The 27,741-nt window shown below is 54.1% G+C and overlaps 1 protein-coding gene across 4 annotated transcripts in view; it reads left to right on the top strand.

Moving 5' to 3' along the window:
* Positions 1 to 22,538, top strand: part of MFSD4A (major facilitator superfamily domain containing 4A) — a 29,294-nt gene extending 6,756 nt beyond the window's left edge. Inside the window, exons 2-10 of one of the 4 annotated variants that reach the window (XM_019433438.2) lie at positions 4,476 to 4,674; positions 5,351 to 5,611; positions 8,641 to 8,809; positions 9,249 to 9,364; positions 10,426 to 10,599; positions 15,686 to 15,833; positions 19,374 to 19,444; positions 20,741 to 20,763; positions 21,926 to 22,538. In XM_019433438.2, the coding sequence (XP_019288983.1) occupies positions 4,476 to 4,674; positions 5,351 to 5,611; positions 8,641 to 8,809; positions 9,249 to 9,364; positions 10,426 to 10,599; positions 15,686 to 15,833; positions 19,374 to 19,444; positions 20,741 to 20,763; positions 21,926 to 22,124 (1,360 nt within the window). In that variant the 3' untranslated portion in view covers positions 22,125 to 22,538. Of the gene's footprint in view, positions 1 to 4,475; positions 4,675 to 5,350; positions 5,612 to 8,640; positions 8,810 to 9,248; positions 9,365 to 10,425; positions 10,600 to 15,685; positions 15,834 to 19,373; positions 19,445 to 20,642; positions 20,764 to 21,925 lie in introns of all 4 variants that reach the window. The other 3 variants (XM_019433457.2, XM_019433447.2, XM_019433464.2) reach the window with 3 other exon arrangements.
* Positions 22,539 to 27,741: the final 5,203 nt, after the last annotated feature.

The raw sequence follows: 27,741 nt of genomic DNA, 5'->3' as shown, positions 1-27,741 counted from the left end.
GATCTATACAGTGAGGGGTAGGATTCTTAGGTCCTTGCTGCCGCTCCAGCAGTTCCCGCACCAGCCTCCCAGGGTCACCCCAGAGGGCACTGCAGTGGGAACAGAGAATCCAGGAGCTGGCACCCATCTCTGCCGAGCGGACTTCCCTGGGCCTGGCTGCTGGCAGGGAGGGGGATGAGCACCGAGGAGGGGGACTGCCAGTGGCCAGGGCCAAATCCCAGCGAGTGAGCCAAGGACTGTAGCATCACACTGACTCCGCACGGCAGCCTCAGGAGACAGAGCTTACTGGCCCCATTTTATAATAGAGAAAACCGAGGCTCTAAGGAGCGATGTGTCAGTGCCTCGTCCAGGGCCGCCTGCTGGGAAGTGACAGAGGGAGGTCTAGGACCAGTCTCTTTTTCAATTTTCTTTTCCTTTTTTAAAAATCTTTTAAAAATGTTTAGTTTTGAAGGGGAGAGAGACAGAGTACAAGCAGGGGAGGGGCAGAGAGAGAGAGGGGGACACAGAATCCGAGGCAGGCTCCAGGCTCTGAGCTGTCAGCACGGAGCCCGATGCGGGGCTCGAACTCAAGAGCCGTGAGATCACGACCTGATCCGGAGTCGGACGCTCGACCGACTGAGCCACCCAGGTGCCCCCTTTCCTAAAAATTTTCTATTGAAGTATAGTTGACATACATATTATATGGTTCCAAGTGTACAACACAGCGATTTGACATTTGTCTACACGAGGACCAGTCTGACTACAAATCCCACTACATCCGTGCTGCCAAAGCTGTTTTGACATTATTATTCCATAATTTTGAAATTACCCACATTCCTAGAAGGGGCCTTTGACTAAACCATTAAGTGACCAAGCCAATTAGTACATTTCAGTCTGGCTCTGGGGTGTATCTGGGACTTCTTTTCTCTTGGCAGCAATATTCCGATCTAAAGAAATTTGTTCAGGCTGGGTTTTGGAATGCCCAGGCACAGCCCTGCTGGAGAGACTGGGGAGGGCGGGCAGCCCGGGATTGAAACACAGGCTTTCTTGTGCTACGGCTGCTCCCGCTTACTGGGGACACGTCTCCATTTCCCAGTGCCCAGGAACCGCAGGCCCGGTATGGGCTTAGCCCTCTGCAGCCCCGGCTGGTAGGCGGCAGGTTCAGATCATGGCTCAGGGGCTGGTAGCAGATGCAGGAAGGGGCCTCCCCCGGCCAGTGTTCCTCCAGCCTCTCCTTTCTGTTTTCTCCTTATCCTTTCCTGCCCGTCGCTGGGCCTGGGAACAAAAATCCCTCCCCCCCCCCACCCCTGCCATGGGCATCAAGTGTCCTTCTCAGAAATGACGAGGTGAGAGGGTACAATAGGGGAGGGGAGAGGCCTAGACGGGCAGCCCGCCATGACCCCAGCCCTCCACATCCCCCTCCCATCTCCCCAGCCTCCTGCTGCTCCACTGGCATCCGGGCCCTACTTGAGTCTTCGTCTCTTGCCTCTGTCCCTCGGTCTCTGTCTCTGACTCTGTCTGAGTGTCACCCCGTACAACTCCCACGTCAGCCTCCCAAGTCTCCAGGCCGTCCTGTGTGGGGTCACAAGACGAGCTTCCTCAAGCACGTTTCTCATTGGACCAGCAACATCCAGCAGCCCCGGAGAGTGCACCTTCTCAGGGCCGAGCAAGGTGCCAGGCATGGGGGCCTCTGCACTAACGGCTGCAGCGGATGCCTTGGGAGGCCGGCAGTGGGGCCAGCGGTTATAACACGAAGGGTTTGGAGCTGCCATGACACCAGCAGAGGGACCCCTGGGGGCTCATGTTCCCCCATTGCCTCTAAGCCTGCCAAACGAGGCTCTGCTGACTCTGGCCCCTGCTCTCTTCTGGCCGCCCCTCTCCCCAGCCCTGCTGAGTCTGTGGCCCAGCACCAGCCCTTTTACACACACGCGCAAGCTCTGTCTCTGTCTCTGCCGCTGTCTCTCTCTCTCTCTCTCCTCCATGGAAAAGCAGCATGGCATAGGGGTTATCAAGATGATCTGGGTTTGAGTCCAGACTGTCAGCGGCTTTTGCAGTCTTTCTCTGCCTCAGTTTACTGGGGGGTCAAAGAGGCACAACTGCAAAGCCTACCCGCGGGCACTGTCGTGTGCACCAAATGTCTCTGGCACCGTAAGCACGTTAGTTGTCATTTTCTTGTCTCGCAGCCTTCCTTCCCTCTCAGTTTCCCGATCCTGGGACTTTGCTACAGGGCTGATCATTAACCACGTTCGTCTAGGTTTCTCAGGGCAATAATGATAATGTGTTCATTCTTTAAGAGAGTGTGTGCCCTTGACGTGGGACCTCCATGCGTTACCATAAAGTGGTGAGTGAGGTGGTGGAAAGGGCAAGCCATCCCGTGTGCCAGCTCAATGGGGAGAATATCTGAAGGGGAGACAGGGGACCCTCTTGCCATCCCTGAAGTGAGGCCAGCCAGGATGAGGCTGGTTCCATGCCCAACATGGGGCTTGAACTCCCAACCCTGAGATCCTTGTGCAGGCAGAGGAAAGGGAAAGAGAGAGAGAGAGAGAGAGAGAGAGAGAGCTATAATGAGAAGCTTGCTGTGTTCATCACCTGTGGAGAAGTGGGCATCGCCTCTGTGCTGGGCACCGGGGAGGAAAGGGAGATTCGGAGGCCAGGTTGCAGGAGGCGGAAATGCATGAACCTCAGTGAGCAGTCCAGGCTGTCAGCACCGGGGACCTGCAGAGCAGGGTGGGGGAGGATGCCAGAGGGAACAGGATGGTGGAGGGAACCCGGGAGAGACCTCAACAGGCCTCCCCACAGCACAGCCCTCCCTGTCCTCCTCCTAGTGGCCGAGGTGAAGGGAGTCCCCTCTCCCTGCTCACACAGGGTTGGGATCAGGCAGGGATCGTGATCAGTTATCTGCCCAGCAGATCAGCCCGGAAACAAGAAAAGAGAAAATAACTGATGCTATCAGCAGAGCCCTTCTGATAAAGGATTTAATCAAAGATGGGCCAGAAGGAGAAGCTGAGGGCCCCGGGGGTCAGAGGCAAGCACTTCTGGTGAAGGACGCAGCCCGAGGGCTCTCCTGGGGGCCCCCTTCTTTTCCTTAATGTGCTGGAAACTCACATATGTCTTCTGGCCACACACCCCTCCTCCCGCCCACCTCTCCAGGTCCAGCTGCCAGAACAGCTGTTCATAATCTGAGAAATTTCCTTTATAGCCTCTGTCTTCCAGAACCTTTTTTTTTTTTTATAAGTAGGTTTCATGCCCAACATGGGGCTTGAACTCCCAACCCTGAGATCAAGAGTAGTATCTTCTGCCAACTGAGCTGGCCAGGCGTCCCCAGAACCTTCTTGCTGCCCAACCTCCTTCACTCACATTAGCCTTTCAGCATGGTTCCAGAAAATACACGGCATCCTTCCTTGCTCAGAGTCTGCTCATGGGGGGACAGGCCCTCAGCCTGCCTGCTGCGGGCTCCTCTGGGGGAAGGTCACCTCCCAGACACCTCTCAGTGAGGACAGCCACCGGGCCTCCCTTCCAGACACTTGGAGAGTCAAGATCTCTGTCCAAGGTGGGGAGGCACCAAATTACCCAAAGACCTCGGTTGTGGGCTTTGGTTCAGGTGGCTTAGCTTGGCGCCTACAAAGGGCCTGGCCGTCTTGCCATTCCTGTGTGGGAAGAGCGCATTGCAGCCCCGCTGGGGGGTGGGAGGGGATGTTTTGGAAATCGGGTCCCACCCCGGGTCCCGCCTCCAGTTTCATGCGTTGGGCACAGTACCCCTGAGACGCTCGAAGCAGGCTCCTCCTGTACATCCATGAGAGGAGCAGAAATATCTTTGTATGTAATCTTTTCTAAGTAAGCCATTGATTTATTTATAAGCTTTTTAAAATATTTATCTTTAGACGTTTATTTCTGAGAGGCAGAGAGCGCGAAGGCGGGGCAGGGGCGGGGCGGGGCGGGGTGGGGGCGGACAGAGGATCCGAAGCAGGCCCCGCGCTGATAGCAGCGAGCCAGATGTGGGGCTCAAACTCAGATCCTGAGCCGAGCTGAAGTCGGTTGCTCAACCGGCTGAGCCACTCAAGCACCCTAAAGGTTTTATTTTTAAGTAATCTCAACGTGGGGCTCAAATCCACAACCCCGAGATCAAGAGTCGTACGCTCCACTGGCTGAGCCCGGCAGGCGCCCCTATCCGCAAACAATTTGAAGTTGAAACTCGCTTCTAAGTAAAATCATAGCAGGTGCACTTTGCTAAGTGCCATCACGTGCCGCTTCACACCGTTTCTTGAGTTCTTACGGCCGCCCTATGAGGTAGGGGTTGTTACCCGAGAAGACTGGGGCACAAGAAACTTCTCGCCTGTGAACCCCTAGCTAATAAGTGACAGAGCTTCTTCAGCAGCCCCCTCCCCCTTCTACCAGAAGCTTCCCCTGAGGCTGCCCAGCGAGCGGGGGACAAGGAGGGGGCTCTTTATTTGAAGGCCCCAGGCCCCTCCCCTGACCTCACCCCTCTGCTCCCGTAGCCTGGCCCAGTCGTTATGGGCCCTCTTCACCTCATCCCTGGCCATCTCCCTGGTGTTTGCCATCATCCCCTTCTGTCGAGATGTGAAGGTGCTGGCCTCTGTCATGGCGCTGGCGGGCCTAGCCATGGGCTGCATCGACACCGTGGCCAACATGCAGCTGGTGAGGGTCTACCAGAAGGACTCGGCCATCTTCCTCCAGGTGAGCCCGCACGCAGCCGCGGGGCTGGGTGGTCACGGGGAGCTCCCGGGAACCTGTGCACCTCTCCCAGCCCCCTCCCTGGGGTGAGGTGTCTTCTACCGGAGGCCAGGTGGTAATGCAAAAAGAGAAAAGAGCACCGGGGTCTTGGTTTTATGTGGCCACCTCCCGCTGGGCCACACTGGGCCACTATCTCTGGACTCGGGCCTCCTCAGCTCTAAAGTAGGGTCATGCTCCCTGCGTGCAGGGTGGTCCCAGGGACCCAGGTGCTCCAGAGAAGAGGTTCTTTGTGAATCGGAGTGTGCCGTGATGGGAGGGCTTGCTGTTCTCTCAGCTCCTTGCCCGTCTCTGTATTTCTCTTCCTATCCAGCCCTTCCCTTTATCAAGCTCCCTTCCCTTTGGGGTGTTAGCTGGTAGGTGTTATCATGGGAACAGCCCCCAGCTGGAGTTCAGATCTGGGAAAGAAGGAAGCGGGAGGGAGGGAATTGGCCACTGTCACCCAGTTATCCCCGGCCAAGAAGGTGACTGAGAGGAACTTCTGTCCTCATCTCTCCTGTGTCCCCATCGCTCCCCACTCTGGGGCCAGGCAGGCACTCCCCAGATGGAACACAAAGTGGGGGGGGAGGGTATGAAGCCTGAGCCATTCCCCCACCCACACCACTTCTCCTCCCTGCTCCAGGTTCTCCATTTCTTTGTGGGCTTTGGCGCCCTGCTGAGCCCCCTCATTGCCGACCCCTTCCTGTCTGAGGCCAACTGCTTGCCTGCCAACGGCACAGCCAATGCCACCTCTGGCAGCCACCTGTTCCACGCCTCCAGGGTCCTAGGCCAGCACCACACCGAGGCGTGGCGTTGGTCCAACCACTCGCTCTCCGGGCTGCCTCCGCAGGACCGGGCAGGGACCCGCGTGTCGTATGCCTTCTGGATCATGGCCCTGATCAATGTGAGTGCCACCGGGGCAGGGCCGGGTGGGGACAAGTGGACCGTCACACGTGCAGCTCCCAGTGTAGATTCTTATGATTCCGGGCAGTGTGCTGGGCTCAAGCGTGCCCTCAGGAAGGCAAGGGGGCGGGAAGACTAACCCCCCCCCCACCAGGGATGCATCTGAATACAAACGGGGTCGCAGGAGATCATCTTGAAGGTCCTCAGTTGTCACAATCCATGATTGCGATTCTCCAGGGAGGTAAAGCCATGAGCAGGTTGAGCACAACGGAATCAGGGTCAACTTTCAAGCCATCCGAGGCTCCATGGGAAACCAGCTCTCTCCCTCCAAGGCCAGATGAAGGGGCTCTGGGACAGAGCACCCCAGGCTGTATGGGGCTCTTCCCCGGGCTCCCTCATCGCCGGTGGGATTCCCCTGTGTTCTGCTGTGAGGTGGGCTCCCGTGGGGGTCAGGGGATGAACAAAATGACCACACCATGGCTGCCATGGTGGGAGCAGAGTAGAGAGACCACCTGCCTGTACTGGGTCAGGTACTGAGGCCCCTCTGCACCCCGGCTCTCATCCTCCCTGTCAGCACAGACTCTGTCCCTGGCCGGAAGCCTCTGGTGGTCTTTAACCCAAGACAGATCCCCTGCCAGTAGCCCAGGCTGGGGCCAGAGGGACAGGTGGGGAGACGCCCCTACCCTCTCTCCAGCTTGGGAAGTACCGCGAGGTACAGCGGGAGCATCCCTGGCCCCCTGGCTCGGCCCAGCCTGGGCTGCGGGTGTGGAATATTCCAGGCGGCCATTGGCCTAGCTGCGGGATGGAGGCAATGTATGGCCCGTCGTGACAAAGGGCCTCGGTTTGCTCTGGGCCCACTTGTCACCGCTCTGCAGTGGCTGCCCAGCTGCGATGCCGTGCACGTAGCACTGAAAGGGGTCTTCGAGATCATCCAGTCCCCCTGAGCAGCACAGCAGGGGGCGTCATGCCCTCCCTGGCACAAGGGCCCGATGAGTGGCTAGCAAGACGCTGGCCAGGCTGTCACCCCGACTGCCAGCACCAGCCTCCTTCCTCCTGCCCCATAGCAAGTGCTCGTTTTTCCTTTCTTCGTAACTTTCCTTTCCTTGTACCAGAATCTTCACCGGGGGCTCTGAAAAACACACGCCCCTCTCTCGCCCTTTCCGTTTTCTGCCCATGCCTGTCACTGCTTTGGAAACAACCCAGCTTCGGGCCTGTGCCCTCCAGGGGGGCACCTGTAAGGGGAAGCGTCACCATCAGTACCATGTCAAAGCTGAGACGCCAGGACCAGGAAGCCGGAAGGTCCAGTGTCAGCCCGAGCCCTGTTTTCTCTCGCCGCACGAGGTGCAGCCTGGAGGCACTTTGTTTGTGGCAGGATGTCCGGACTTTTTTGTTGGTTTGTTTCTGAAGATAAACAGTCCACCACAGAAGAGAATGGGGCTGTGCATGCTTGTGGGTGCACGCACACACACACACACACACACACACGCAGCCTCCCCAGAACTCTTGGACTCTCCAGGTGGAGCCTTTGCCTTCTCTGAATGGGCTTCTTATCAAGACAGGCTGTGTTCTTACCAGGCAACCCCAGCCAATCCTCTGTGAAGCCCTTCCCACCGCCCACCTCCCTGGAAAGCCCCGCTGGAGTGACCGGACTCTTTCACAGCTGTTTCCCCTCGGCCTTCACCCAGGCATTCTGCCACCGCAGGCCTCTGTGTGTGGGTTTCCTGTTTCCCCCATCAGACTGGAGGGAGGGTTTGACTCTCCCCCGTCAGACCTGGGACTCCCGAGGGCAGGGGTTGTCTCCTCCCACTGAGGCCTGATTTGCGGGGCGTGTGACTTGTTATCTTTGAGTGGAGGGAGGCTCCCAAGGTGCCCTCGGGGGGCGGGAGCCCTGGGAAAATGCCACCCCCACCCCGGGGCACCAGCCTGCCTCCAGGGAGGGAGAGACCGCCTCAGAGCAGCACCAGCCCAGCTGCCTCCCATCTCTGTCAGCGCGGAGATGCCTGGCGGGCTCTGGGCAACTTGCACAGCTCCCTGGGCTTCCTCTCTGTCCTAAGCAAAAGGAACTCGATTTATGTTGCAGCAGGGAGGGCAGAGGGCAGACTTGATGGGGAGCTTCCTGGCAGTGAGGGCGGTGAGACGCAGGCAGGGCACCTGAGGGAGGCGGTGGAGGCTTCTCCAGGCAACCGCAGGGGCAGGAGCTATTTCTCATCGCCCTGAGGAGTTCGCTAAACCCAAGTGGCTTGATATAAAATAGCAACGCACACAACACCGGGCTCGTGGGTGCGGGTGTTGCCCGGACCGTGCATCTTTCCAGCAAAGGAGTCCGTGTCCCGGTTTTCCTGTTTAGACAGCAAGCCTCTGGGGACAGGCCCTCTACCTCCTCGGGTATAACATCACCCACACAAGCCCTGAGGTGGGGTCTGACCAGACAGAATCAGGGTGCCCCGGGCTCCAGTCCAGCTCCGCCCTTCCCTCCCCCGTCAGCCAGTGACCAGGCACTAACACTCTCTGGTCTCTCGCTTACCGATCTGGTCTCTTCCAGTTGTAACGGGTGATGACTAAGTGACAGTTTTGAGCCTCAGGTCGCCCCATCTGGAAAATGGGGATAACGAACCAAAGCAGACCTTCTTCGTGAGGTGGCATGTGATCTCCCAGCATGAAGGAGTGTGGCGGGGGGGGGGGTCCCGCTTCGGCACCGTTCAGAATAAGGACCTTAGAAACAACTTTATCTCTGACATCTCTCCTGTACCAGCGGGGAGACCTGGTGTGAGTCCAAGATTTGCATGTGACAAGGAGCTGTCTTCAGAAAAACGGATGTGGTTAAGGTTGGACAGTCAATACACCTGGCAGCATTCGCTGGGGATGGCCTTTAGGTGGACACCCTTAGAAAAGCACCGTCTTCTCTCAGGACTGTGCGGACCCGTGCCGGTCGACCCCGTGGTGGTGTGTGCAGGTGAGGCACGGGAAGGGGAGAGCCTGATGGGAACAGGGCTCTCCTGACCCTCTGCCCAACCACCCCCCCCCCCCCAGCTCCCGGTGCCCATGGCTGTGCTGTTTCTGCTATCCAAAGAGCGGCTGCTGGCCTGCTGCCCTCAGAGGAGGCCCCTGCTCCTGTCCGCAGATGAGCTCGCCCTGGAGACGCAGCCTCCCGAGAAGGAAGACGCCTCCTCACTGCCCCCAAAGTTTCAGCCACACCCAGGTGGGGGCTCTAATGAACTTTCACGCTCACGGCCCCACACCGAGGCGTCCCTAGTGACCCCATCCCCCGGAGGGTGAACGTAGATCACAGGCAATGATGGTTGGAAGCAAACCCCGGGCATCCATGGTCCCGTCTGGCAAGACATGGACCAGCCTGGCCGCAGGAGTGGGGCAGGCAGGCTTCTGGCTCCAGCCTGCACTCTGCCTCAGCCTGCCTGTGTGACCTTGGGCAAGTGACGTGATCTCCCTGAGCCTCGCTTCCACCAGGACGGAGGTGGACAGGCGCTGTCCCTGACAGCTGGCTGGAAGTTAGGGAAGGTGGGCGGCAGTGACCGGTCCCCAACCTGCCAGGCTCGCCCATCTGGCAGCCGCTTACCCCGGGCCTGCAGAGAGGAAGGAGCAGAAGCTGAGACTCAGCCCTGTTCTCATGTCTCGTCCAGGGCACGAGGACCTGTTCGGCTGCTGGCAGAGGAAGAACTTCAAAGGAGCCCCTTACTCCTTCTTCGCCATCCACATCACAGCCGCCCTGGTCCTGTTCATGACTGACGGGATGACGGTGAGCCTGCCCGCCTCCCCGACGCTCAAGCTAGGGGCGGCAGGAGAAAGAGGGGAGCTTCAAGGTGTCCTAGAGGGCTCACCTGTTGTGCAGTCAACTCATTTAAACTAAATAAAAGTCCTAGGGGGCGGGGACTGCCTGAAGAATCGTTCGCAGCCCCTGGGTACTATGGTCTTCTGTCCCAGCCAGCTGTTTTTATTCTCCTTAACTCTGTGGGTAGGAGCCCCTCTGGTTTGTTACCAAGTGCAAGCTACCCACGTTTCTTGAGAGGTAGAGGTCTGTTCCTCCAGATAGAGGTCATGCCGTGTAAACGCGAGGGCACGCTGCTTCCCGGAACGCGTTCCAAACCTCAGCTTCTCAAACCATGTTGTAAACAAGCTACAGTCAAGATTTGGGCCCAGCTATTTATTCTACTAGTGACCTCTGTTAATACTGTTTAGTGCCTTTTTCCAGAAATCTCTTAGGATTAGATCGGGATACTTTTGAATGGCCGATTGATTAACCGATTGCCGTGCTGGGGCCTCTCCGAAGAGAAGGCCCTAAAAGAGGTGACCCAGTGGGAAATACTCGTGACAGTACTGGTTGACTCCCAACTCTCAGTGTGACCTTGGGCGAGTCACTTCGCTCCGCCCCCTCCTCCGTAGAACGAGACGCGACACGTGTGCCCACCTTGTTTTCAGCTGTGGTGCCCTTCCTTCAACCAGAAACCGTCCGTGGAATCCTCATAAATGAGACGTGTGGTTGTGCTCTGCTCTGGTGGGGAGGGGGGGAGCGGCCCAGACCTCTCGAGACCCCCTGTGGAGACCCGGAGACACCCCTCTCCCTGTGTCCCCAGGCCTGCGCCTCTGGGCCGGTGGAATGTGTAAGCTCTACCTCCCCAGGGTCTGTCCTCTGCTCGGGCCGCGAGTGTTGTGTGATGTTGGCCCTAGGCCCACCTTTGAGCTTCTAGAAGCAGGACCAGTCCTGCCTCAGCCCTCAGCACACCTGCCCCGACCTGGTCTTCCTTCTCTGAGGGCTCAGCTGTGCCGCAGGTGTGCTCAGCAGGGCCCGTCTCTCCACAGGGGGAGTACTCAGCCTTTGTGTACAGCTATGCAGTGGAGAAGCCGCTGTCTGTGGGGCACAAGGTGGCTGGTTACCTCCCCAGCCTCTTCTGGGGCTTCATCACCCTGGGTCGGCTCATCTCCATTCCCATCTCCTCCAAAGTGAAGCCAGCCACCATGGTGTTCGTCAATGTGGTAAGTGGCCTCCTTTCACTTCTTGGAGATGCAGGAGGACCATCCACTCCTGGCCCTACCACGGCCCCAGGACATTTGCTCGGGACTGGACAGGGAGGGAATGCAGGAGTAGAGGGAGGAGAGCAGTGGGGAGAGAGATGCCGGTGAGGAAGGGGGGAATCCAGAAGGTGGAGCCTATCTGTGTGACCTTGGAAAAATCCCTTTCCCTCTCTGGGCCTCTGATTTTGTACCCATCAATGAAAGGGGCTGTAGGAGGTGGTTACTGCCATGAGTGGAGCAGATCTCAGCTGACAGTCTGCCAAGAGTACAAGTGAAGCAGGTGCTGGCCTTGGCCCTCCTGTGTGACCTTGACGCCCAGCTGGTCAGAGCTCCATGGCCAGCGGAGGCCAGGCATCCCCTGGCCTTCAGAAATCACCGTGTCTGGGCTGGAGCCTAGGAATCTGCGTTTTGAAACTCTGCCAGATGATTCTTAAGTACCAGGCTGGTCAGGGAACTGGTCTGCCCGGAAGGCAGGGGTTCCAGGCCCAAGCGATGGGGTCAGACTTTCGACCTGACGTGTGTCCATGTCACTATCTATGACAAAGCGTCCAGATTACAGATTAGGGTCGTCTGGCCCAGCCTCCCTCCAGGGCTCAAATCACCTCTGTAACATCCCCTCCAGGGAGTCCACAGTCTGTTTAATAACCTCCAGTGACTGGGAACTCACTACCTTTCCAGGCAGCCCGATCCACTGCCAGAAAGTACTTCCCTGAGTCAAGTTTCTAGCGGCAAGGGGGTTCGGAAATAATGTTGGGGCTACAGACACCAAAGATCATGAGCCCCAAGAAAAGCCTTTATATCTGACCTTGTGCTGGTTGATGACTTTTAAGAAAGAAATTACTTTTTTTTTTTTCAGTTTTTCTTTATTTATTTTAAGAGAGAGAGAGAGAGAGAGAGAGAGAGTGAGCTCGTGACCTGAGCCAAAGTCGGATGCTCAACCAACAGAGCCACCCATGCCCCTGAAAGAAATTCTGTTGGACATAGAGGGGAGGCAGTGTGAGCGGAAGCCAAACTCAAGAGGTTGAGGGCCGGACAGGAAGCGGAGGTGTGACCGTTGCAAATTCCTGAGCTGGAGGGAGTTTTGTCTGACAGGAGCCTGTTTGGAGGCCGAGGAGAAAAGGAGGGAGCCTGGAGGGAGGGGTCCCATTGTCAGAGAGAAGGGCCCCCCCCACCCGAAGGGAAGAGGGGATGAAGAGCAGTGGAGAAGGGAGTGTCATCTCAGTGAAGAAGAGGGCCAACATGATACTGCCAGGAAGGAGCAAGTCTGCACGAGTCCTGGGGTGCAGAAGGCTCCGGGTACGTGCACTACTGGGGCCCCTGCAGGACCCCAGGGCAGCTGCTTAGACAGAGGAGGGTGGGGTGGGACTCTGAGTTTGGAGGAAGAAAAGCATCTGAAGCACCCACATGACAGGCGCGGATGAGAAAAACTCACCCGGACCGTTGGGTTTTGTTTTTTACTTTTTGAATTTTTTAAATGTTTCTTTATTTTTGAGAGGGCACGAGAGAGACACAGAGTGCGGGCAGGGGAGGGACAGAGAGAGAGAGAGAGAGACACACACAGAATCCAAGCAGGCTCCAGGCTCCCAGCTGTCAGCACAGAGCCCGACGCAGGGCTCAAACCCCCCAACCGTGAGATCATGACCTGAGCCGAAGTCGGCCGCTTACCCGCCTGAGCCACCCAGGCGCCCCTGGACTGCTGGGTTCTAAAAGGAAACCCAGATTCCTGGGCCCAAACCAGACCTCACGAACTGGAAGGTCCAGGGGAGGTACCTAGCGATCTGTATATTTAACCAACACCCCAGGGGGTTCATGTCACCAAGCAGATTTGGGAAACCAGTGTCCTAGAACAAGTGACTCCCAAATACACTAGTGGTGGTTTGGGAAGATACAGATTCCCGGGCCCCTCCCCCGGAGACTGTGACTCGGGGTGTGGAGAGGGGCCTTGGCGCCTGGATTGTTTTCAGACCTTTTCAGGTGCTTTTGGCGGGCACCCTGGCAGGATTACAGGTAAACAGCTGCGAGCAAGTTCCCCTCATGCTGCCGATTCACTCCTCTCGGTTTTAAACTAACAGTCACCCTGCTCTCTGTTCTCCTGGGTCTCGACAACCACTTCCTGGTGAAGGAACAGGCGCTTTGTGCAGGGCCTGTGGGCAAGTGCAGGGGTACCAAGTTGTACAAGGCGGGGCTCTGCCTCGGGGAGCTTATGGTTGGCTAGGGGGCTAGGGAAGAAGAGGGGCAGGGGAGGGGAGGGGTGGGGAGGGGAGGAGAGGGGGAGCGGGGCGTGCCCTGCAGGGCCAGTCAGCAGGCGCAGGCGTGTGTTTGGCAGGTGAGAAGCAGGTGGGGGGGGGGGGGTGGGAGCCGCACAGAGTGGGAGGAGTGGGAAGAGGGGCTAGTTCGCCCTGGGCATGCGTGCTCAGTCTTCGGTCACCCCGGCTAAAATAAGAGGTGTTTTTAAAGCTCGCCCAAGTCTAGAGATTTTCAGGGTGGCTCTTCAAGGCCCGCCTGCAAACATGTGGTGTGTAAATGGGGCGCCAAGGCAGCAGGAGGGGAGCAAGAGCAGAATCTTCGCCGGCTCTGCCCCCGACGTCTAAGTTGAGAGCTGACTACTGAGAAGGTGCCAGCGGTGTGAACGGCAGAGGAGTCGGGGTTCCTGGCTGATGGCACTGCCGGTTGCAAGGCCCAAGGGGGGAGCTAACTGGGTGAGAGCGTGGTGGGGCAGGGTCTGTGGTGGGGAGCAGAGAGGGAACAGGTTGGGGAAGCAGACATGGGCTAGATCCTGGAAGGTCTTGTAAGCCAGGTTTGGGGTTTTATTCCAAGTGGGAGAAAAGCAGGCCTTTAGAAGGTGTTAGGCAGGGAACGGACATGATCTGCTCTGTATTTTATTTTAAAATTTTTTTTATGTTTATATTTGAGAGAGAGAGAGAGAGAGAGAGAGACAGTGTGTGAGCAGGGGAGGGGCAGAGAGAAACAAAGATTCTGAAGCAAGCTCCAGGCTCCCAGCTGTCAGCACAGAGCCCGAAGTGGGTCTCGAACTCACAAGCAGTGAGATCATGACCTGAGCTGAAGTCGGTTGCTTAACCGACTGAGCCACCCAGGCGCCCCTGATCTGCTTTGTATTTTAGTATATGTGCTGCCGAAGCGAGCACAGATCTGCTTTGAAGCACGCTGTCCTGTGCTGTATGAGCGTGGATAGATCTAGAAGGGAGACAATGAAGAGCCACTCCTGCAGTCCAGGCACAAGAGGGTGGTCCGGGATGGGTGTGGAGAGGTACAAGGATGCACAGCGTTTTGGGGGCGGAGTTGACAGGACTTGCCCTTGGCCTGAAGGTGGAAAGAAGGAGGAAACAAGATCAAGGACATACATACCTTCGTGACAGGGCCTGACCACGGGGCGGATGGGGATGCCCTTCACCAATGCGGGGAAGTGGGTTTGCTGGAGGCAAGGCCGGGCTCTGTCTGGACCAGGTTGTCAGTCATCCAGTGGAGTTCTGGACACAGGTCATGGCCAAAGGGATGGATTTAAGCGGCTGGGCGTAGAGATATTTGAAACCATGGCGCCGGCCCAACAGGGAACACAGACAAAGAGCCAGAAGGGTCTGGGGCCGTGCCAACATTTAAAGATTGAGCAGAGGAGGAAGAAAGAGCAGTGAAGCTGTGGGGCCATTTTCTGTGCCAAAGAAATACATTATACTTGGAACCTTGGATATGTCCGCCTCTTTCGCGTTAAGAAGTCTTTCACGCTGCTTCTTCATTGTGAAGAGGGTGTCTTCCCCTCAGCCGCCATTTGTGGTACACCCCCCTCCGGGGCAGCAAGTCTTTCGCTAGGTCTCAGGTCTCGGACCAAGAGATCTTGCAGCAGAGATGGAGGGGCTGGTAGAGAAGCGTAAAGGGAGGGGGCTCGCGGGTTGCGATCACTGGCTTGGTTCTTCCAGCTGGAGCAAATCCCCGGGATCTGCCTGTGAGTGTGACCGTCCCTTCCCTCGGCACGCTCAGGTCATCTGTAAAGCGGCCGGGGTGGGGGTGGGGGTGGATGTGGTTTCTTACACACCTTCTAGCCCTCTGCTATGTAATTTCATCTTCCTTTTTTCTGGAAACAGAGGTACTCACCCAGGAGACGCTCACCTGAAAACCATGGTTTTCCATGCAAGATCCTTGTGTCTGGAGACATCAGGGAGGGCGCACACACAAACACTAAGACTGATATTTGTCGCAAGAGTCACACTTGAGGAGACCCTGCGTTGCCATCATTTTCCTACCACTCTTCCGTGTAGCTTTTGTAACCCATTTCGTGGACTAGGAGGCTAGAGAGATCAAGGACTTCAAAGCCCCAGACTTGGTCTTTTGCCTCCAGACCCGGGCTGCCTAAGTTTCCTCCCAGAGGCATTTTGCCTAGAAATTTTTCAATATTGACATAAAAACCTTTTTAAGGGATTTAGAAAAAGCGACACTTAACAAAAATATGCCCGTGTGACAGAGACCCTTACTGAACCAGGAAGATCTCTGGTCCCCGAATCCATCACAAGAGTCTCTAACCACAGGCTGGAATTTGCTCATGGGAGTCTGAGGTGAAACCGGGGAACCGGGCCACAGTCACGGACCCTCCGTCTGGGAGGTTTGCCTGGATTCCCAGAGCGTGGGGACCCAGCCACCCACACCCCCCCCCAGCCAGCCCCTCCTGCTGCCTGCAAACGCATGGCTTTTAGGGCCAGAAAAGCAGCTCCTCTTCATGAGGAGTGGAGGGCAGAGATCTGGTGGCGTGGCTGGAATTCCCCGTGCTCCAAGATAAGACCTGAGGGACAGGCAGTACTGCCTCACCAAGCGCTTTTCAAGTGTGTATGGCCCGCCCTTGGCGCCCGTCTTGGCGGCTCATCCCCCAGGGCATCCTTGGCCGAGACCCGGCTGGGGAAGGTGCAGTTCCCACACAGTCCACAGGGAGGCGCCCTGGTCACACAGCGCTGCTCTGGGGTCCGAGAGGAGCTTTCCAAGTCAGGAGCGGGACGCCCAGCTTTTCCCAGTTCCTAATAGCCTCCTTCTCTGCTGTTAAAAGGTGGGCGTGGTGGTGACGTTCCTCGTGCTTCTCGTTTTCTCCTACAACGTCGTCTTCCTGTTCGTGGGGACAGCCAGCCTGGGCCTGTTCCTCAGTAGCACCTTCCCCAGCATGCTGGCCTACACCGAGGACATTCTGCAGTACAAAGGTGGGTGTGCTGGGGCGCAGAGCAAAGAGCGCCCCCCCTTGGCTGGGTGCGGCTTCCTCCCCCGACACCCCATCTTTTCTGTGGTATTCCAGCCAGATCCCCGCCCTCCTGACTCGGGTGGGAACTTGTTCGCAAAGTTCTGACCCACGTGGAGTTCCCCGTTCAACAGTATGCCCGTGTCGTGTGATTTCAGGCCACTGAGAAGCCGTAAGCTTCTCTTTCCCGTTTTCTTTTCTCCCACGGCAGTGCCTCCTGAGGCACAGCTGGCATTTTGTGGAACACGGGTGTGCTGGAAATCCCAAGTTCAGAGACCAGCAAAGTTGCGCAGGAAAAGTTAGGGCATAGGAAGGGGGTTTTTAACTTATCAGTAATAGTACCTCCTTGCTCTGCCGTTCTTGTGGCTGTTTTTGGAAGCACGGAGAGTTAGAACAGCGGCTCCACACTTGGTTGGGGGTTGTCCTGATGGGGTTCTTGGATGCCGGAAACCTCAAATTCCCTGCAGTAATCTCCCTCCCCTGCTGTAGCCTCCCCACCGCGTGTAGCAATGAGCAATGATCCTTTTTTTTTTTTTCTTTAAATGGGTTAATTAAAAATAATTATGTTTTGAACATTTAACATTACCCTTAGAAGTAGCTAGAGTGCCCTGGGGTGTCGGAAAACCAACATTGAGGAGGAGTGATTTCTTTAGGGAGGAGTGAGGAAATGGTGTATGGGGTGGGGGTGGGGGGGCGGTCTGGAGCAGTTAGAGCCCAAACCAGCGCAGTTATCCCCAGTAACAAGAGATGGCAGGCCTGGATCCGCGAGATCTAAGGATGATCTCCAAACCCCAGTGAGTAGACGAAAGCAGTGAATTAACGTTGGTATCACACATCACGCCGTGGATCCCAGAGTTTTAAGTAGTCAACAAATGTTAGACGACACGGGCGCCTGGCCGGCTCAGTCCGCGGAGCGTGTGACTCTTGACATCGGGGTCGTGAGTTCGAGCCCCACATTGGGTGTGGAGCCTACTTAAAAATAAGTTCATTAAGTAAGCCAAATGTTGGAGAATAATAATAGTAGTAATACTAAGTGGTCACTCAGATCTGCCCTCTTCTCATTTCCCACCATCCCTACCGCAGTTCAGGCCTTTCCCATGACGTGCCTGCTTGGAATATTTCATGGTGCCCCGTTTTTTCCAGTCTCTGATCACCTCCATCGCTGCCTCCGCAGGTCTTGGCCTGTGCCCTTCAGATTTGCCTCCTTCGGTGGCGGTTCCCAGTGCTGGTCCCACATTAAAATCACCCAGAGCGCGTATAACACAACCAGAGGCCTGGGCGTTGTTTCCATGACACCTGGTGTAATTGGCCCGGAGCCACTGGGAGGCTCTGAAGTGCAGCCAAAGTGGGACCACTGAGCGGCAGGTCTCCAACCTGCTGCAGAGGGGTCCCCGTGAAACACACAGTCACGGCCTTTGTATATTCCGGTGGTGCTCTTCTCCTTTCACCAGCCTCCCCTGCCCACCTCTTGTACTCAGGGCCTGCGTCCCGGCCATGCTGAATTACTTGCTAGTCCCCGATGGCACAAAAGCTATGCTCTGCCTGGAGTGCCCGCTCTACTCCGTCTGGCCCCTTTACCTGCCTGCTCAAGTCCCTCCTCCTCTACCCCTTCCAGAAGTTTCTCTGATTCCCCCTGGAAAGATGTGTCCCTCTCCTTTGTACCTGCCTCTCTTGTTTGACCCTCATGGCTTTTGTACCTATGTTATCTGTGCCCTCTCCTCAGCAATGTGCTCCCTGTGGGCACCAGCAGGGAAGGAGGGCGAGAGCATAGGCTTTGAGGTCATTGGCAGACCCGGATGTGAGTCTTGCCTGCACCCTTTCTGGCCTTGAGACCATTTTCTCAATTTTCTTCCCCTTTCTGAGCCTCAGCTTTCTCATCTGCAAAACGGGGGCACAAATACCTATCTTTAGGATTGTTTGTGCATTTGACGAAATGTAAAACACTTGACTTAGCAGCTTAACTGACTCACAGGTGCTCAAAACGTACGTTAACTCTAATTATTCATCTGCCTACTCGGTGTTTAGTTCGGTACCTGATGCCCAGAAAGTACTGGAGGGTTTTTGAATGAATGAGTGGAACAGACAGTGGGTGCTACTGGGATTCAGAGAAGGGAGTGACCAGTGTTGAATCCACACACAGCTTCCTGGAGGAGATGGGACGTGAGCTGGCCCAGGATTTGGAAAGGCAGAAGGAAAAAGGGAAGACATTCCAAGGAAGAGTGGGGCAGGGGCAGTGAACAAAGTGACAGCAAAGGCATAGAGACTAATGGAAACGTGAGCCAGACCAAAAGAGGAACTTGAAGCCTAAAGCAGGGAATGATAATCTCTGTTTTAGTAGTCAATCAATCAACATTAAGTATCTATCATATGTTGGTCACTGGGCTAATAATAAGCAGTAGTGGACGCCACTGAATACAATTCAGGGCACAGTCCTCTCTCGTGGGCTCGCAGCGCAGAGGGGAAGGCTACCCTGCAAACAGTGGGGTACCTGGGGGAAGGGTGGAGGGCCGCGGGACACGAAGAGCAGCTACCGCAGGGTTAGGGACGGGGGAGATTTCCCGGAGGAAGTCTAAAGGAGAAACTTCAAAGATGAACAGGGGCTCGGCCCACGAAGGGGAGGAGGAAGAGGACCGCTCAGGAGGGAGGGAGGGAACGCAAGCGTCAGAACCCGGCGGTGAGCACGAGTGTGCAGGGCAGGAAGTGAGACCGTCCTCCTGGCGGGAGGGTGGATTGTGAGCAGGTGTGATGGGAGTCTGAGCTCTCAGCAGAGACCAGGCCCTGCAAACCACCTGAAAGCATTTGGACTTTATCCTGAAGGCAGCGTTGAAGGGGTTAAGCAGAGAACTGGCAGGGGTTCGGGAGTTCACTGTGTTCAGCACTGTGCTAAGTACTTACCACTTACTAAGTGGTGTATCAGATTCACCACACAGCAACCCTGCGGAGAAGGTGTTGCCATGCCCATTTACAGAAAGGAAACCAAGGCCTAGAGAAGGGGAAGAACTTGCCTAAGGTCACACGGCTGGTAGGTAACACAGTCGGGCTTGGGACCCGAGTCTGACTCTGAAGCTTGGGCTCAGGGGGTCTGTGCCCTGTTGCCAGAGTGAGCGGAGGTGTGGCCGCTCAGTACAATGCCAGGGCAGTGAGGACACTGGTCTGCCTGGAAGAGAGGGCTGGCCTGAGGAGATCAGGGAATCTTTCCGGAAACGTAGGGGGCAGTCAGATTTGGAAGGACCCCGAATGCCAGGCTAAGCAATTTGGAATTTACCCTGAGGACAACCCTGAGTGATTGAAGGTTCTAGAACAGTGAAACTACAATGACAGCAGGACCTAAGCATTCCCAAAGCAAAGTTAAGGACTGAGGTCTGAGAAATCTTAGGAATTCGAACTCGTCCTCTTAGACAGTCACGCCATTTTCCAGGGTCTCCCTAGAAATAGCCGGGATTGTACCAGCTGACTTGTCTCCTTAACTTGCTTTTACTAACCCAAATCCTTCTCTTTTGGTTAGGCTGTGCGACCACGGTGCTGGTGACAGGGGCAGGAATTGGCGAGATGGTTCTCCAGATGCTGGTTGGTTCGGTATGTGGGAGACCCTAGGGGCAGGGGACAGCGTTTGGGGACCCCCCCCTCCAAGCAGGTGGGAAGATGTAGCCAGCCACCTTCTGAACCCAAGCTGTCCCTCCCCTGGGGGTCCCACACAGCAGGCAGGGCCCCCCTCTGTTACCTGTTTCTGCTTCTGCACGTGAGACCTGGAGATGTGAAGGGAGGTGCGGTACGGTCCAAAGCAAACACAAGTCATGTCTGGGAGCGGGGCCAGCGGGGCCCCTGTGGGAATGTCGTTCAGCTCCCAGAGCCTGGGATGGGATTGAGTGGCGGGCGGGAGCTCTTTTCCCACCCCTTCTCAACCTACCATCCCCACCCCAGCTCCCCTAGCCTCTGGCCACCCTACACAGGGCCCAGCTTTCCTGCCCAAGTCTTGCCCTCATCGAGGGCCAGCCCTCCCGTGTCTCTTCAGACGTACCCGTCCTCCCGGGTGCACCAGGAAAAAAATACATCTGCCTTCGTTTGAAGCTTCTAGCGCTGTTGTTACGCCCCCTTTTGCAAAGGAGGATATTGAAACTCAGATAAATGAGCAACTTGCCCTCGGTCAGTCATACTTCTAATAAGGGACAGGATGTTCAAACCTAGGTCTTTGGGTCTCCCAGATGCCCCTAATCCCAACCCTCCTTTCCTGATCTTGTGCCCTGCCGGGAGGAGAGCTACACCTCCTAATAACACTCCGCATCGAAATGACGTGAGGTCTGGGGTTTGCTTCAGGGTAATCTTGTGCAGGGGACAGTGGAGGGGCACAGAGGTGCTAATTGCTAGTCGGGTGACGGGCCCAGGGGAACTCTGTAAGCTCCTTTGGCCTGTGTTTTAAATTTTCCATGATAGAGAGACATAGGTCTATACACATCCTCTGCAGAGTTCTGGTTCGGCCCTGTGGGTATAGAAACGGTCTGACTGGAGTTTTAAGGAAGATGGAGAGATTTTCAGAAGCTTCCAGATACAGAGCGAAAAGGGACCGCAGGGGTCACGAGCAGGATTTCTGCCTCCTCCAGACACATAACCTTGAAACGAGGCCAAGACGTCCCTCCTACTCACCACCCTGCCGGTCGGTGTGACGGGCCTCAACCTGACTGCGGAGCCCGCCGGGGGTCGGGGAAAGCTGCTTCCTCCAGTGCGCCTTCCTGTGAGGCTCTGACGGCCTGCGTCTCTGTGTTTTCCCCTCTGGCAGATTTTCCAGGCCCAGGGCAGCTATAGCTTCCTGGTCTGTGGCGTGATCTTTGGTTGCTTGGCTTTTACCTTCTATGTCTTGCTCCTGTTTTTCCACAGGATGCACTCTGGACTCTCATCAGGTAAGGAAAGAATCTGTTGCTACACAAGAGGAGGAAAACAAAGTGAGGCGAGGCTGTGGGAGATGCTGTAGATCGTAGCACGCCACCAATACTGTTCTGTTCCAAGTAAAATGCGAGGAAGTGTTTATTTTTCTACAGCTTCCTTTTCCCCTCTTCCTGCTTTGCCATGCGATTGTCCGCACTGGACTCTTAGGGCAGGAGGGAATGGGATAGGCTGACTCATGGTTTCTCCATCAGGAGAGGGGCACGGATCGTGAACTTGGCTTCCTGCATCCCACCATGCCGTGGGACCACGGGCCAGGATTCCCTTTCCAGCCCGTGTGGGGCCCTGAAAGGCGGCGTCTGCCTCCTTGGCTGGAACACGGCCCAGAGGCCTAATTGGCCATCTCTTTGCAGTTTGGGATTTTGACTCTAGTCCCAATTTCTTTTTCAAAAAGAGGTCCTTCGGGCCAAGTGGCAAAGAAAAGCTCCTTTGGGGCAGAGACACCTCCTAAGAATAGTCTCATTCCTGGAGACCCAAGGCAGGGGGTGTCCCGAGGCTATTTTCATGTTCCTGAGCCTCCCAGCCTTTCTGCCCAGAGATCTCAGAGTCCCAGGCAGTGTATCAGCTGTGCACGTAGCCAGTTCTTAAGAGAAGGGGCCCAAGCGGAGCCCTCATCCTCTCCATAAAAGCAACATGATCACCAAAAAATTGAAGGAATGGGTGTCTGCAATCCGATCTCTCAGATGACCACTCAGTTTAAAGCCCAGAAGAGCAATCCCACCACCGCCCCCCCCCCCCCCACACCCCGGTCAGCACTAACTGCAGCCCCGCTTCCAAGGTGGCCGGTACCAGCTGGTGTCTAGCCTAGCGCTCAGCATGGAGCCTTCATTTAGGCCACACATTCGAGAACTATTTGGTGAATATCCAATGAGTAACACCCAATGAGTGCCCTGTTGGTGGCAGACCAAAAGAAACCTATATTCCCTGAGCCCCAGACGCGAGTCTCAACGAACTCCCTCCACCAACAGTTTGCCAGAACCAGTAAGTCTGACTCTCTGCTTGTTCTCCCTATGGAGCCATGGGATGGGAAAAGCAAAAGCCCGGGGAAGCTCTCGGAATGAATAATTGCCGCAGCTAATCAGAGCTGCTGACGCATGCTACCTGTTTTTTCTGTTGTAGTTCCTACCCAGGACAAAGCACTGGGAATGGAAAGCCCAGAGTGCTACCAGAGGTAAAACTGGGGGAAGGGGGCAGGCGAAGACGGCCGGCCTCTCGAGCACCAGCACAGACCAAAGTGTTCAAGAAATTGGGGGTCGCCCTGGAGGCGATCTCTCCACGCCTTGGCTCGGATCTTTTCCACAAATACTTGGTTAGGTAGAAGAAATTGAACGGACTGGGAAAATCATTAGCAGTTTACTGGATGGACATTCAAGTTACCTTCCTCTCCCCCGGTTCGGACCTTTGGTAAGAGGTGTCCAGGATACCCCGATGGGAAGGAAGAAGACAGCCGTATGCTTCACTCCATTGGCCACCAACCACCTCCTGCATGGACCATCCCCTGGGTTTGAATATCACTTTTTGTTGAAGTTTGAAAGAACAGGTTGAAATTGTAAAGTTCGATGATCACTGCTTGCTGTAGATATATTTGAAATCAGTCAAAACAAACCCCAAGTTAGTTCCCGGCATGCTCAAATGATTTACGTGCTTTTTACTTTTTGGTAAGCCACAGTCCCTCAAATTCCCGTTGCTGATATCCGTAGTTCGTTTAAAATCTAAAACATCGAAAGGAAAAGTCGAATCTTGCTATCTTTGGGACACTAATTCAGTGGTATGCTGGGCTGGCTCGTACTAGCTGATAAAAGGCGGTTGTTAGCATTTCCTTTTGAGAGCTAGTTGTTAAAACTCGGCCAGTATGAAACATGAGATTTTATAGAAAGTTAACAATTCCGTTAAAGACAAGGGAAAGAACCACTCAAAACTCATCCCTTCCTCGAAGGTATCTAAGCGTATTGTACCTGTACAGGGGAAATAGGATACGGAGGTGTGGCTCTGTCCTTCTCTTCCCAGATGCGCTGTCAGTGGTGGCTCGAGATCAGCCACGTGGGAGGATTCACCCCATAGAAACTGGCAGAGGCTACACATCCTCCCCTTTCTCTTCCCCCCGGGAGAGCCAGTTGTTAAACATCTACCTGCAAGTACCCCACTGCTAACTATCAGTGCTAATGGGCTCAGGAGCCGTCTGGGAGAATGGGATGAAGGTTCCGGTTTTCTTTTACTTGACCGCGCTTACGCGAAGTGTAGGCACAGCACCGAGAAATTCTCAAAAATACCTGATTTAAACTTTACATCTTTTGTCAAGGAAAACAGCTCTTTGTACCACGTCAGGTGGGTTTCCTTAACAAAAAGCTGGGACTGCCGAGCGATGCGGGGGGAGCAGCACACCGGAAGCAGTGTGGAGGAGGGGGCTCTCCCGACCGAGCAGATCCCCTAGTGATCGAGAGGGCACAGAGCCTGCCACTTGGAAAGGGTGAGACCACGGAGGCGTCTGTAAGTAGTAAAATGGCCGTGACGGTGACCGTACGTGCGCTTACCTGCAGCTTCTCTGCGTTATGTACAAACGTGCATGCGTGGCTGTAAAAAGGGGATCGAGGTTCTCTGTAGCCTGAGCCGCAGGCCCCACACTGAGCAGTGTACCCCAGATCGGTGGCCTTGTCATGTCAGCCGGCCGCATCTGCCAGCATATCCTGTGTGGTGACGGGGCCCTGGCCGGAGAGCGGGCGCTGGCCTCGCTTTCTAGCTGTGCGGCCCTGGGCGGGTCCCTCACTGATGGTCTTCCAGCCTTGCTTGTTCTTGTTAAATCTAAGTGACATTTCTAAAAGAACTTACCCTACCTCAAAGGAATTCTGAAAGAATGAAGTGGCTTTGTTTAAAGCAATTATTGTATGCCTGACCTAGAAACTGCTTCATAAATGCTAGCAATTTTTATTTTTAAAACCTCTTCATAAGCAGATTCGAAATTGTTCGTATGTTTGGTACATAATTATTGTTAAGTCAAACAGATCTAAATTTTTTTGAAGGCTGATGGTCTAAGGGTGTAGTTTTAACTATGCCTGTAAATACTGAAAAATTGCTGATGGCTGCCGGACTTCAATGTGCAATCTAACTGGAGTGACTGACCTGGACAAAAAGAAAGTAGCTGTATTTTTCTTGTGGTTTTTCAAAACAAACAAACAAACAAAAAAACCCGCATCCTTTTTATACAGATTTACAAAGAAGGATCAATGGCTTTATCTAAGATGATCATGATTAATTTGAGAATATAGAAAACGAGATTGAAGCAAATCTAAGTGTACCTTTCCTGAAATAAAATATTTTAAATTTAACAAGTGTGTTATCCATTGTGGACGATCGAGCCTTTTATATGCAGCTCAGAAACAAATGACCAAATATTTTCCAAAGAGAGGTCTCTCTCAAACCGTAGGTTCACATGGCTGGTATTTTAGAAGAAACAAAACTGTTAGACTGAGAATCACTATTTCCCTCGTTCGTATAATCAGAATAAGGGAAGGCAGAGGTTTTGAAACCCCACTTCAAAATCAGTTCCAGAGCAAGTGGGGCTTTGTACCTGATCTCCTTTGAAGAGTGTGACATTTCAGAGTGCAAGGGAACATCACCCTGTTCCCAGATGTCCGTCTGCTGCTTGGAGGCAGGAATCTAATCCATCTGTACGCCAGATTCACTAAAGGAAGACAGACTGACCAAGCGGTCTTTTAGAGGATTGATTCATTTATTCGTTTTCAAAAGATTTAGGGGGTGCCCGGCTGGCTCAGTCGGGAAGCACATGTGACTCTTAATCTCCGGGTTGTAAGTTTGAGCCCCACACTGGGTGCAGAGATTAAGAATAAAATCTTTAGGAAAAAAAAAAAAAGATTTATTGAGCCACCTGTTATGTCCAAGGCACTGATTAGGTGCAGAGAATCGGCAGAGAATGAGATAGAAGCATCTGCCTCAGATTACACTGCAGTTGAAGACAGAAAGACAGGAGAGGACCACGCCGGGAGATGAAGGGTACTTGAGTGCCACAGAGGAACATAAAGCAGGGGAGTGGGAAGAGGGATTGGCAACAGATGCTCCTGGAAGCCTTCGTAGGGAGGTGCCGTCTGTGCTGGCACTAGATGACAGGCGGGAGCAGTAACTCCAAGTCCCAGGGAAGGCTCGTAGGAGGCAGGGGAAGGGGTGAGTGCACAGGCATCGGCCAGCATTCGTGTGCCGTGCCTGAGAGGCAGCAAGCTGGCCAGTGAGGCTTAAATGCAGTGAGCAAGGTGGTGACAGGAGCAGGAAGCAGGCGGGAGTGGCAGCGAGAGGCCAGATCCTACTTGCCATGGCGGGAGCACGGATTCTGTTGTTTTTATGTGAAATCGTTGGGAGTTGCGAGCAGGCAGGGCACGTGGTCTCATTTACACTTCTAAAAGTAATACTCTGCTTGTTGTGAGGAGAAGAAACTGGGGGGCAGGAATGAAACCGGGACACTGGCGAGGGCACCACCGCCTAAACTACGCGAGAGACGTTGGTGGCTTCGACAATGTCGGTAGCATCCGAGGTAGTGAACGCGATTGGATTCAAGCTCTATTTCGAAAGTCGAATGGATAGAATTTGCTGCTGGAGTGGGTATGTGTGGGTGTGAGAAAAACAGGAATCTAGGATGACCCCAAGGCATTGACTTGAGTTACTGGCTAGATGACGAGGCCAGTGAACACTGGAGGGAGGATGAAGGAGGTGCTCCACAATTGTCTTGCACATGTTCATTTTATGATGGTATCTCGCATGTGAAGAAGGCTAGTAAGTATAAATGCACAGAGCGTCAACGTCAAGCCCAAAGATATCAATTTCATGGTCACATACCTATAGAGCTTAAAAGCTGTGGGACTGAAGACGACCACCTAGAGAGAGAACATATGACTAGAAGGTTGAGCCCTGGGGTTCTTCAACACTTAGTGGTTTAAAAAATATATATATGGTCCAGCAGAGCAAATGAGAGAAGCCACGGAAGGAGGAGGAAGTTCAGGAGAGACTGTGGTTTCCTGGAAGGCACCATGAAGAGTAAGTATCTCGAGGAGGAGGAAGTAACCAATGCTGCCATGAATTCTGATGAGGACTGAACATCGACCACTAGACTGGGCAACATGGAAGGTGGCCTTGACAAGAGTGGGGTTTCTGTCAATGATGCTTTGAAAAGCACACGGGAATCATAACATCGACTGTGACGTTCCAACAACCTCCTCGACACCAACGCTTTCCGTCTGGTAGAAATGATCTTTCCTGTTTGATTTTTCATCACACACTGTCCTCTTAAAGTTATCCCGAAGGAAGTCACCTTCATGAACTCCAGTTACAGGGCATATTCCTCTTTTTTTTTTTTTTTTTAAGTTTTATTTAATCTCTGCACCCAAAGTGGGGCTTGAACTCACAATCCCAAGATCAAGGGTCACGCTCCTCTGACTGAGCCAGCCAGGCACCCACAGGGCATATTCCAGTAAGTGCAGTGCTTTATAGTGACAAATCAGTGTGAGAGCTATTTTTTTTTTTTATTTTTGAATGAGAGAGAGAGAGAGAGAATGAGAACGAGCAGGGGAGGGACAGAGAGAGAGGGAGACAGAGGATCCAAAATGGGCTCCACCCTGACAGCAGAGAGCCTGACGTGGGGCTCAAACTCACAAACTGAGATCATGTCCTGAGCCAAAGGCAGATGCTTAACCGACTGAGCCACCCAGGTGCCCCAAAAGCTTACAACTGTTAATGATTATCTCCAACCTGGTAATGCAAGCCCTGGGAAATTACTCAATGTTCGGGCATTAGTTTGTCACTAGATGCATCTATAAAACACAGAAAGTGATTGCAAAATGGACATTATGCCTCTCAAGAGAATGTGTCAACAGCCAGAAAGGCTAGAAAATGGTGGCTCGAACAGGCTTTTTTACTGAAGGATTTCTTAGAGCTTTTAATATTCTAATATGCATCTTCAATCTCCAAGAGGTGGTGACCCCATTTCCCAAACGTATTCGACCTCCCGGGACAACGGTTTTAGGTAATATTATTTTGACGACAGCGGTTTAGGAGGATCCGGCTGTCGTCCTAAGTGGTTACTACCCAAACACGCTGAACATGGTTTACCCGCCATCTGAAGTGAAGCTTCATTGCCCCCCACGGAACTCTTACTCCATCTCGTTATGTCCCCCTGGAGACAAGAGACAGCCCTCTGTGACGTAATTTGTGCCATCTAGTAACCCCACTTTCCCCCATGTGTATTATATCAACTCAGCTCGGAAAGGGCCCAATTTCATTAACTTAAAGAACTCAAGTCTCCAGTGTCTTATGTCAAGAAACAATGCCTAGAGCAGAAACAAGCAAAATATGGTGCTCACAAGGGCTAGAATGAAAGAATCTAAGTTTCTTAAAGTTAAAAAAAAACAAACAGACAGAAGTGAAATTTTCACACGGGGAGTAGTTTTTCTAGCCCGTCAGTTCTCAATTCCTTTTTATGGCAACAATCATTTTACAATCTCCCGTTTCCAGCACCTATATCCCAACTCAGGCTTTAAATATTTTATTTTTTTTATTTTTTTTTAATTTGTTTAATGTTTATTTCTGAGACCGAGAGAGACAGAGCATGAGCAGGGGAGGGGCAGAGAGAGAGGGAGACACAGAATCAGAAGCAGGCTCCAGGCTCTGAGCTGTCAGCACAGAGCCCGACGTGGGGCTCGAACTCACAAACTGTGAGACCATGACCTGAGCTGAAGTCGGTCGCTCAACCGACTGAGCCACCCAGGCGCCCCAGGCTTTAAATATTTTAATGTAGCTACACATCAAATAGTTGATGGCCAGGTTTTAATAACCACTGGGAAACCGAACTTTTTTCTAACCCACATTTAGCACGGATGAAAACAGAATCCAGAGACTATCTCAATGGGTGTGACAGGAATAATCAATTCAGAGGA

This window comes from Panthera pardus, unplaced genomic scaffold (assembly GCF_024362965.1).
Source record: "Panthera pardus isolate Hobbes unplaced genomic scaffold, ASM2436296v1 HiC_scaffold_21, whole genome shotgun sequence".
Lineage (NCBI taxonomy): Eukaryota > Metazoa > Chordata > Mammalia > Carnivora > Felidae > Panthera > Panthera pardus.
Note: the sequence above shows the minus strand (reverse complement) of the source record. Positions and strands in the feature narration are given on the sequence as shown.